The sequence below is a fragment of the Lemur catta genome, chromosome 17 (assembly GCF_020740605.2).
Source record: "Lemur catta isolate mLemCat1 chromosome 17, mLemCat1.pri, whole genome shotgun sequence".
Taxonomy (NCBI): Eukaryota; Metazoa; Chordata; class Mammalia; order Primates; family Lemuridae; genus Lemur; species Lemur catta.
Window position 1 is genome coordinate 9,064,194 of NC_059144.1, and position 11,867 is coordinate 9,076,060.

An 11,867-nucleotide genomic window follows, 5' to 3' on the forward strand; every position below is an offset into this window, starting at 1 on the left:
TGGTGGAAGTGCGTTTGGGAGCCTACCTGCAGGGCGCTAAACGACCTCCTGTGGGAGCTGAGGCCACACTTGACTCTCCAAGAAAACAGAGGACAGACCAGGAAATGTGGCAGGACAGAGGGGTGGCAGCTTTTCCAGTCTGGATTATCATGCAGTTGGTTTCCGTATTTAGGGGAAAAGGTCACCAGGAAGGTGGCAGGGCTTTGCCAAAACCCTGCCCCGCAAAGCTGCCTTCCTTTTCCTTTCTGGAAGATTAGAGGACTGTCATAGACATACCGCATCAAACACCTCTCAGCATGCATTTGACAAAGTAGTGAGACGTAAGCAGAAGGGCAGGGTGTCAACTGGTCATGAGTGGCTGGCACAGATGCACAAAGTCCTGCGTCAATTCACTGATTCTCAACCACAGTGAAGTGAGCCACTTGTGGGCCCAGAAATGGTCTGGACCGCACAAAGGATTTCCTAAGCACTTTGGAGAACCAGCTCTGCGAGGCTCCACATCTCTCTCCCTACCACAGGAGGTCAGGGCACGGGGGATGCTGTTTCCCTTCTCCTCTGCCAGTCTCCCGTGGCTCCAGCCTGAGTGTCGTGTACTGTACTTCTATTTGCTCATGATCTCCCTGACCACCCATAAAGAAGGCTGCTATTTTTTATGTGTTATCTTTGAGTTTCACTGTTTTGTCCTGGTAGTAAAATGTGTACTTCTGACAGTACTGTAACAACACTCAACTGCTAGCAGAGTTACCCTTCGTCTCAGACTTTAAAATTACAGAGACAAAATCCATTCTCCAAAATACTACTGTATTGTTTCTATTAAATTTTACTTTAACTGATAAATCTGTTCTTAAAAATGACTGGAAACATCCATATCCTTCTAAGAAAAATAATCTTTTTTGTTCCTTTCTGGATGGAAACCATGTCCTTCCACTCCCAGAGTGGCCATGGGCTGTGGATCAGGAAGGCGGCTGCCGAGTCAGGGCTTCGGGGCTGGGTCCTGGCCGCGCACGTGTGTGGGACGCGCTTATCGCTGTCGACTGCCAGTCTTCTGCTTTTGCTCTGCGTTTTGGGACCCATCTTCCCATTTTTGAGCATGTCATTTCCAAATTGGAGCCCATGAGAGAGACCCGTCAGCCGCGATGGTTTCCTTGCATTTCTCCTTTCTTCCTCCTCAGGCTCATCTGCTCCACAGATGGACCCTGCTTTGTGTGACCTCAGTGCCTCAGTGGGCCATGCTTCAGCGTCTGGCCACGGCTACACACCCCTCTTCCCCTGTATTTCTTCACCACTCTTTCCACACATAAACTCACCTTTCCTGAGATCAAAGGTTTCTACCCACTGAAGCTCCATCCCCTCTCTCCAACTCAAGACTCAATCTTCACGGCTTTCCACTTCCCCCCTTTCCCCAGGCTGGCCCCCAACCCCAGCTTCTGATCCTCAGCTGTGGACGCCATCACTCTCTTGCCGTTGCCATCTGGATTGTCCAAGACGGCAGTTTCTAGGTCAGTTTCTACTTGGGGTGGACAGAGACATCCTTCTCCATGTTGAGAAGGGTTGGCAAGAGAGAGGTCCCTCCCCCAGGATGTCCTCAGGCCTCACTCAGGCAGAAAGATGCATCTGAGGACCCTCTGGCACGCCAGGAATTACAGACCCAATGCTCTTACAACTGGCTAGAGTCCCCAGGCCTCACCCATTCTCAATTTTATGTGTACTGAGCATGTTTTTATAGCACCTTATGCCTTTACTAATTACAAGCCAACAACAAAAAGGTGACTTTTGTATAAATATGTCAACCTAAGGTCAGAACTGTGTCCTCTTATATCTCTGTATCCAGCTGCATACCTACCTTACGCATACTAGGTGCTGAATGCATCTTTAGTGAACTGAATCCAACATAAAGTTTTAATTTTTTATAAAACACCAACACATTATTCAGTTGTATATGTTGTATTCACTCTAATTAAACATGGTTCTTGTCTGAAGTTTTTAAGGCCTTACATGGATTAACTCACTTAAACTTCAGACAGCTTCACTCCCATCAGCAGTTTCAAGGGCAAGCAGGAACTTGCTAAGGCAGACTACACAACCAGGCAGTCCTGCAACCAGCTTAACACTGAAGTCCTAAGTCATCACACCAGTGGGAACCTGGCTCTGTATTACTATAATTGCAAACATGAATATATTTCATGGGGCCCGTGGGTATATACTACTTTTTTCAAGTTCAAATGGACTGCATCACTTATAGCTCTCTACCAGTGAAAGGTAACTTAGCAAAAATAGTAATTACAGGATTTTTTTTAAAGTCAGTTGCTTAGAAAATTTTTTTGTGTGTGTGTGTGTGTGACAGAGTCTCACTCTGTTGCCCCAGCCAGAGTGCAGGGGCATGATCATAGCTCACTGCAACCTCAAATTCCTGGGCTTAGGCAATCCTCCTGCCTCAGCCTCCTGAGTAGCTGGGACTACAGGCATGCGCCACCATGCCTGGCTAATTTTTTCTATTTTTAGTAGACACACATATTTTTAGTATTTTTAGTCTCACTCTTGCTCAGGCTAGTCTTGAACTCCTGAGCTCCAGTGATCCTCCTCCCTCTGCCTCCCAGAGTACTAGGATTATAGGCATGAGCCACCACACCCGGCCAGTTTGTGAGGTTTTTGAAACAATGACAGGGACAACATCATGCATAAACTCTGAGTAACATCTAATTCAACACAAAGCCTCAGGTACTAAAGAAATCGCATAGCTCTGTGTCTCATAACTAACCTTTCAGATCACATTGATTTAATCACGCTCCTTTCCCTAGAAATTATTTAAGCCCATTACATTCCGTCGAGCGACCCCTCCCAAGGACTGCCGGGGCAGCTCACCTGAGAGGCTGTGGATCTATAGGAGAATCCAGCAGCATCATGGCTCCAAGCAGGGGAACGGTGAGGGAAACAGCCAGCATCAAGAAGGTCACTCGGAAAACTGTGCCACTAAAGGAGCTGCCAAAAATAAAACATACAAAAGAAATCAGGTGAGACTCAAGACAGTGACAAACTCAGCTGCTCTGAAAGCCCTTTCACAGGAGCAGGGCTCTCGCTCTGTTTCCCAACTTCCAGGTGGCTACCCTCATGGCCTGTGATTAACCTTTAGCACTGTTTGCTAGGATTGGTAAACATGCCTTTGCCCCCCCCCTTTTTTTTTAAATCTTTCAGCTTTCCAGTGTGTGGGATATGCTGACCAGTTATTTTCCAGATCCTGAAACCTCTAGCAGAGATTTAAAGAAGGCAAACTCAAAGAATGGAACACAAAGAATAACGGGAGAAAAGAGTTCCAATGATGTAAAAGATACACACAAGCAGGTGTTTCTCAAAGCCACGATTTCCTGGTGTGTGGATTCAAAACAGCAACACTCAGTACTGAGTGTCCCTAAGAATCTTTGGATAAAAGAGAGAGAAATTCATGAAGCAAATGGAAGCAGAACATGTTTCTAAGCATCCAATTCCCCAATCACTTTCAGAACCCACCTTTAAGAATTTAAAAGGAAACCCCAAGCTCTTCCACCTGGTGGAAGAAGTCTGACAGATACTGACAGTTATCCACATAGAATCTATAGAATTACAACCACAAGTCATCATCCCTAAAGCTTTGGGAAGATCTGAAAGCTGCTTTGGGAATCTTGGATGAAGTTTTTGGACCAATGACCAGTACTGACTAAAATATCTCTGAACCAATCCTCACATACATTATTTCTCGTCTGGTAAAAAAGTAATAACATTTAGCCTCTTGCTATTAAATAAACATCATAGGATCATTATTTGCTTACATAAATTGCATTCAAATACTAAACACTTAATATTATGATTAACTTAAAGCAAATAAAATCACGAGCTCCTAAGCTAAAGATTTTTTTTCCATGAAAAACATTAAAATGTTGACGTAAAGAAAAAAACTAAGACTCACACTTAACCACACGGACTTAAGGGCAGTGTTTGATGTTTGACAGAAGGATAATCCTCTGCGATTTAAACGTGTTTAACTCTGTCCCTGGAACAGTGTACGACGTGGAGGCCTGGGTGCTGGCCCTCTTTCCCAACAACCAGCCACGCAACTGCAGGCCAGTTTCTTCACTGCAAAAGCCCACAGGTTCCCCATGTGAAACGGGTGTCAGGCAGGGCAACCTCAACGACCTGCCCAGTTCTGAACATGCATGATTATAACAAATGAATAAAGCAGAAAATAAAATACATCTTTCTGTTTCTACTGGGGTAGGTGGAAATGAAAGACAAAGGGAAAGAAAAAGGAGTGGCTTTCACAAAGGGCCCCTGCAGATATGTGGGACAGATGACTGAAGAGCAGCTAGATTCTGCCACCAACTGAGCAGGCAGGAAAGACTGTTCCCAGAGCCTCCAGAAGCACAGCCCTGGTGGCACCTTGATTTTAGCATTGTGAGACCTGTCCAAGACTTCTAACCTACAGAAGGGTGAGATAATAAATTTCTGTTGTTTATACCAATAATTATGTGGTAATTTGTTATGGCAGCCATAGAAATTTTTTTTTTGAGACAGAGTCTTGGCTCTGCCTGGGCTAGAGTGCCATGGCGTCAGCCTAGCTCACAGCAACCTCAAACTCCTGGGCTCAAGCAATCCTCCTGCCTCAGCCTCCCAAGTAGCTGGGACTACAGGCATGAGCCACCACGCCCGGCTAATTTTTTCTATATATTTTTAGTTGGCCAGATAATTTCTTTCTATTTTTAGTAGAGACAGGGGTCTCGCTCTTGCTCAGGCTGGTCTCGAACTCCTGAGCTCAAAAGATCTGCCCGCCTCGGCCTCCCAGAGTGCTAGGATTACAGGCGTGAGCCACCATGCCCAGCCAGCCATAGAAAATTAATAGTGTTCTAATTAAACTAATTCCCAGCACCTGGAAGTGGGGTGCTGCTGTAACAAATATCTAAAAATGTTTTAGCAGCTTTGGAATCAGGCTGTGGGTGAAGGATGGAAGAACTCTGAGGAACAGGACAGAAAAAGCCTAGACTTCCTCGAACACCGTCAGTATTAAATAGAAATATGGGTGTTAAAAGCTGCTAATGAGGTCTCAGAAGGAAGTGAGGAGCACGGTAGAAAAAACACATTATCTTAGAGAATTCCTAACTCGTCCTGAACAGACTGTGAGCAGAAACATGGACACTGAAGGCGCTGCTGGGAGGACTTGGAAGGATGGCAGGAGCACGTTATTACACACTGGAGGAGAGCGGATCCTTGTAATACAGTGGTAGAAAGCTTGGCCAAATCCTATCCTGCAGTTATGTGGAAAGTAGAACTTGCAAAACGCTGAAACTGGACACTTAGCTGAGGACATTTCCAAGCAGAGTGCTGAAAGTGCAGCCTGGGTTCTTCTGCTGCCTCCTCCTCCACAGCAGGACACACAGGGGGGACAAAGCTGACCACTTCTTTCTCCTTTTGGCATTTTAGCTTTGCTGATGAGAATTCTGTGTCTATTTTCCTTCTGATAATCTTCTAAAAATGAATTTTGTCCTTAAATTCTTTCTCTTCACTCACATAGGGTTCAGAGCCCATCTACCACCTAGGCCAGGTAAAATGCCAGGTCATCAGTCTTTACCCCTTTTATCAGGTGGGAAAGGAAGTGGTCTGGCTCCCACAAACCTAAGCAAAATGCTGCAGACCCAGTCAGGGACAGGCCTGGAAGAGGGCAAGCAGCCAAGAAGGGAAAAGTCAGATCAACTCTCCCTCCCAGTCCTGTCTGCAAACCCCAGGGCCAAATAACTCTTCTGATGTGACTGACTTATGCCAGTCAGGGGTCTAAGAACCACAGGTATGAAAATGCCTAAAAGCACAGATCAACTATGACCCCACACGACAGCAGACTAATGTACTCAGAGAGGCCTGCAGCAGGGAAAGGTGGGAGGGCCACTAAAAGAGAAATGGCAAAAACACACAAAGTAAGAATATGCCATGCAATGTGCTTTACATGGGTGACCAGGGGGAACGAGGTATCTTCTGCTTCAAGAATGAGGAAAGTAGGCCGGGGAAGGCTCAAGTGGCTTGCCCACAGCCACTACAGGAACTGCAAGGACCGACACCTGCGGTCAACACCAGCAGCACCGCCTGCCAAAGACGAGAGGAGGGTAGAGGACGCCCAGACCTAGAGCCCTCAGAGTCAGGGTTTGAAAAATCTCTGTAAATATTCACAATAATTTGCCTGTTGTAGATATTTCATAAAAATGGAATCACACTTTATGTGACCTTTCCTGGCTGGCTTCTTTCACTTAGCACATTTTCCAGGTTCATCCAAGTTGCAATATGCATCAGTACATTGTTCCTTTTGTTGGTTGATTTTGTACATACCACAACTTGTCTACTCATCTGTTGATGGACATTTGTGGTTGGGGGGGAAATGGGAGTGAGTAATTACTGAGTACGAAGTGTCTGTATGGGGTAACAAAAAAGTTTTGAAACTAGAGAGAGCTGGTGGTTGCTCAACATTGTGAAAACACTAAATATCCCTGAATACCCACTTCAGAATGGCTAATTTATATGTTATGTAAATTTCACCTCAACTTAAAAAAAAAGTTAACAGTGATAAAAATGTTCTAAAATGTAAGATAATTGTTGCAAAACTCCATGAGTATACTTTAAACCATTGAATTGAACACTTTAAATGGGTGAATTTTATGGCATGTGAATTACATCTCAATAAAGATGTTTAAAAAAATCAAAATCAATGACTGCACTATGCAGCCACTCTAGAGGCTGGGACACTCTTTAACCCAAGTGATTTTCTTTAAGTGGCCTGAAGTCTTCCCAAACGATGGAAATAACAAAGTACCTCTACAAAAGAGCAGGGCTGGTTAAAAGTACAAATGACAGAAGCGAAATGTTTTTGATAGTGTGATTCTTTTAAAAGCAGAATCCCAAAGAGAGATAAAAACATTCAAAGGTGCCTACTGAAGACGTGTGCCTACTGTTGGCAGCAAGCACTGCCCACAGGACATTACAGTACGGAATGCAACAAGGATGTTCTAATTCTTTAAAGGAAGCTGATGTAATCACCCCCAGTGGAGGAATAGTCCCCCTGGGGTAGCTGTACCATGTTCTCCTTCACTTGTGGCTGTCATTAACAAAACACTCTAACCAAATGCTGCTTTGCTTTTTCCTTGCCTAACACAATTCTACATAAAACAGATTCTTCTCATTTGTCTGACTCCTACATTGTTAACTCTCCTGTACCACACTGCAGCTTACATATCTAAAATCTCAACTTGGTAACCTGACTCAAAGCTTGTGACATCCTGCTTAAATATCTGATTGTCCCTCCACACAATGGTAAAGACTTAATTATGTCCAAAACAAAAAATCCAGCCAGGACCGAAAGCGATGGTACATACAGTCAGAAACGTGGCTAAAAGTCCAGGGACAGTGACCTGTGTCCCACATCGTCCATCCTTGCTAGGTACTTAGCAGTAACACCCTCTCACTGATACAGAGCATAAAACCCTGGAGAAGAATCTAGAGGGCCCCCAGTCCAGTGCTCCCAAGGGCAGCCAGCCCTGCATTGCTACAAGATGACCTGGGCAGCTTTAAACAAGGCCTGGAGATTCTGGTTTGGTAGCTCCACAGTGGCCTTGGGAACCCTTTTTTATTTTCGTCAGTTGTTCCTGAGGTACAGGGGGACACCACTAACCTTATCGACTCCCTCCCCAATGAAAGTCCACCAACACCTCCCCGCCCCCACTTGATCATCATCCAGCCTCTACTGGAAAGTTCTGTTGTCAAGTCTTTGAAAGGGTAGCTTAAACTAGAAGCTCCTTGAGCAGTGCTGTCCAACAGCACTTTCTACAATGATGGAAATACAGCAGCCACTAGCCACATGTGGCTCCTGAGCACTTGAAACGGAGCTGGCTTATTCTATAAATGAGGCAAGCATGGCTTGTACCTCTGTTCTGGGCACAACACTTACTTTAAGGTTCATTAGCTTTTTGACAGGCCCTGCTTCTTGTCAGTTCCTGCAAACTCAGTCAGCTATAATTCCTCTGCCCTTTCTCCATGTTTGCCTTCCTCCGCCTCTGCCCACCCATGTTATTTTAACTTAAATAAAGGACACCATATTTATCTGATCCATTTTCACTGACAAAGTGCTGCACGTTCCCATCCTGTGCTGACACATCCAGGAAGGCTGGTGACTTACTTCTCAGGTGCAGTTTGAGAAATCAATTTGTTTACCCCAATCTCTCAGAAGAGCTGGAGGAATGCTCGCCTCTGTGAGGACATCTGCACCCTGAAATTTCCTACAGTCTTTAAGGGCAAGAGGCAACCTCAGTGCTGCAACAGGATTTGATAATTATTGTTGAGTTACCCATGATTTACAAAATCCTGTGATTTCACCAGCCAAATCTGAAGGGTATTCTCTAATTCCTTCTGCACACAGGACATCACATTCTTGAATCTTGGACTGAAGTCCTGACAGACACACTCCAAGAGATCAAAAATGACCTGTGATTTTTGTGGAAAACCTGTTAGCCCCAAATCCATGATAGACCAGCAACCTCAGGGGTTAAGGTGATCCCCACCTGAGAAAGCCAAACAGCAACAAGTCCTGTCTTTTAAGTGACTGCACCTTGAATTTGTTCATTTTGCACATTTCTTTAAGCTGGAGCTCCTAGACTCATCATTTTATCCTTGAAAAAAATTAAGGAATTAAGGACCTGTTAAAAGAGCCATTTGAAAACACATACCCAGAGCAGAGCCAAGACAAAAACTCCAGATCCCTGACTCCTCATGAATGAGTTCATGAATTTCTCAATGCCCCATCCGTTTCTCCACACTGCCTCCCTTACCCTTCAGTCTTGAAGAGAAAAAAGTAAAATTGACCCAGCAGAGACTTTTAATTAGCCTAAAATCCTTCATAAGTTTATTGAAAAAGCAAAATTATACAGAATGTAATGCATTAAAATACACTAAATCCTCAATATATTCACTCTGCACTCCTAAACAGTTACATATGCACATTAAACAGCTCTCCTCCTAGATAGAACTGTGCACCAAAAGGGAAGGAACAGTTTCAAAGTGTTCAAAGTGTACAATTACTCCCTCAATAAAGTTTCTAAAACATTTTGGGAAATTGATGCTAAATCATAATTATTAGCTTGTAATGGTATGCTAAAGTGCTTAGCTCACCCATGTTCCACATTGAATAAAAGGATTTAACAACCAAATTCTCCATCATAGCTCAAATACAGAAATTCAAGAGCTTTGGCATAAAATCTTATTTCCAAAGCATAATTTTAAAAATATGCCTCTTAATCACTGTCCAGCTGCCAGTTCTATCCGTCATTCATTTTCATCTTTTACTCTATACAATATAAACCACCTCACCTACATACACCTACATAGACCTCATCACTAAAACAGAGCTAACACCCCTTTCACGCCGAGTCAGAAGTATTGCTAGGTGTCCCTTCTGCTGCTAAAATCTATTGTCCTTCTTCTATTAATTTAATAATATGTCTTTCAAGGCTTCCTGTATCCCATTTAGTGTATCTAAAGTTTGTTCTAACAGTTTCGTGTTTCTACCTCCTTCAGAGTCCTTTACTTCACCCACTGTACACGGCACTTTCCTGACTCATGTTGAACCCTGAACTTTTTAGATAATCAAGATGATCAAAAAACAAGAAGAGATAGATGGAAACATAGGCAAATAAGAACAATGTTCACGAACAAGGAAGTAAATAATCTAAATACAAATATTAAAGGCACACAGGAAAAGATCAGGCAGCAGAAGATGACTTTGGAAAATCCAATTTACTTCATCATTAAGGAAGAAATCCCCACAGAGAACCAGAACAATTTAATTAAGTTTGCCACTCTGCCCTGGAGCCAGGAGTGCCAGAGCAGCAGACCCGAGAGTAGGGACACTCTAACAAGTGCCCTCAGGTGCTGTATGCCCAGGTTCTCAACACACTGCACCTCAGGATAAACTCGGGCCAGCAGCTCTTCCATTTGTCATGGAAAAGGGCATTGTTTTCATAGTTTCTGTAGTAAAGCGTTGCCAGTCTCTGCAAGACCATTCTAAAAGGCTTCTAGTCATCAGCAGATGACTAATTCATAATATCCACAGCAAGTAGGATGAACAATTTGTCCTGGTCTGCCCTGGTTTAGCGCTGAGAGTCCTGCATCCTTGGAAACTTGAGTCTAGGGCAACCCAGGATGGCTGGTCATCCTACCATCAGGATGTACGGCAGCATCTTCCTGATCTTTCCACTGGCCTGGGGAGTCCACTACTACCACAAAATCTCTTCTCCAAATTGCCTTTCTAGAGCCTAAATAAATACTCCTCTCTGCTATTGCTCTCCTTCAAATGTGTTCCTCTTATTGTCATTAGTGAATAAATTCAGGCTGTCAGGGGCAGAATTGCCTCTCATTCAGTATGTACCACACTCCTTGGCACACTGCTGATGACCAATAAATATTTCTAATATTTCCATCAACATATAAGTCAATCAGTTCCACAACTTTGAGCTTGGTTTATGGTGCCTCTTGGTTCTCCCTAGAAATTCAGTTACAAAACTCAGGACACAAAATTGACAAGTGAATTTTAAATATCTTATACTGAAATCTAGTTTAAGGCTCATGCTTCCATTTGTAGCTAACAAAACATAGCATACTTAAAATTCTGGATGATTGGGGGAGGATGCAAAGGCCAGAAACCTGAGATTTACTAGGCACCAACAACCGGTCTCCTGCGTTTCTCCATCCCTATCAGGAAAACCTGCAAGGCTAAATTCTCACAAAAATTGCCTACAATGTCATTTCTGTTCTCCACTCGATTGAGCACCACGGTGAGGACTGGTCACGCAGCGTGAGGGGCAGGGGCAGAAGAGCAGGTGTAGAAGCCAGCTCTTTCCCGGATCACTAGGCGGGACCCCAGAATTTTTTCTGACATCCCTTCAGGAAAGTGTGAGCGGTTGACAGGGAAGACGCAGGGCCGTGGCCAGGTGGCTGTCCCCCGGGGGATCAGGTGAGCCAGCAGGAAGGACAGCGCGAAGGGGCGCAGAGAGCGAGAGGAAGGCAAGGTAGCAACTGCTCCGGAGGTCGGGGCGGGAGTGAGGGGCAGGAGCGGCGCGGGGCGGTCTCAGGACCCCGAGAGCCGGGGAATGACACCGCGACTGGGCGCAGGGTGCACCCGAAGCCTCAAGAACCTGGCAGGCGCATCCACTTTGTCGGAGCCCGTTTCCTCCTCTGTAAAAAGTGTTATGCCTGAGGGCTGCTGCAACGCACTTGGCACCGCATTTGCCCTACTGCTACTGCTACTGCCGGCGCTGAAGTCAGGGAGGGTCGTCCTCGCTCCTCGCGGCCCCAGCTCCAGGGCCCGGGTCTGGGGGCCCAGCCTACCTGCCGTCCTTGGCCTCCGGGGCTTGGCCATCGTCCGTGACGACCTGCGGCCGCAGAGGCCGGCGCTGCCGCAGCCCGTCCGCCTCGCTCATGGCGCAGGCTCGCACTCTCCGCACGCCGCCACTAGCCGGCACTGATCGGCGCAGGCTCGGGCTCGGGGCTCCAACTTGGGCTCCAGGCCCGCCCCGCCCCCTGGTGCGCGGAAGTGACGTAGCACCCAGGGGCCAATCCACAGCTCTCACCCGCCCCTTCCGGCCGCTGCGGGGGGCGCCCTTAAGAGCGGCGCTGCTTGGCTCTCGGCGGCGGGTGGTTGCAGGGCCGGCCAAGCCGCGGCCGGTTCGGAGGCCTGCGGAGCTCCTTGCCCGCCTCGGCCTCTGGCCTGGAGCGCGAGCGGCTTAGCCCCTGCGCTTACCGCCTTGGTTTCACTTGGTTTCTGACGGTGGGACGACAGTCATCATTATGCACGTTGGCAGTGTCCGACT

The 11,867-nt window shown here is 45.9% G+C and overlaps 1 protein-coding gene across 1 annotated transcript in view; it reads right to left on the reverse strand.

Moving 5' to 3' along the window:
- Positions 1 to 11,546, reverse strand: part of LOC123622583 (adipocyte plasma membrane associated protein) — a 31,842-nt gene extending 20,296 nt beyond the window's left edge. The window contains exons 1-2 of the mRNA XM_045529078.1: positions 11,386 to 11,546; positions 2,863 to 2,979 (exon numbers count right to left, since the gene is read on the reverse strand). Of these exons, the coding sequence (XP_045385034.1) occupies positions 2,863 to 2,979; positions 11,386 to 11,477 (209 nt within the window). The 5' untranslated portion in view covers positions 11,478 to 11,546. The remainder of the gene's footprint in view (positions 1 to 2,862; positions 2,980 to 11,385) is intronic.
- Between the last annotated feature and the right edge of the window lie 321 nt (positions 11,547 to 11,867).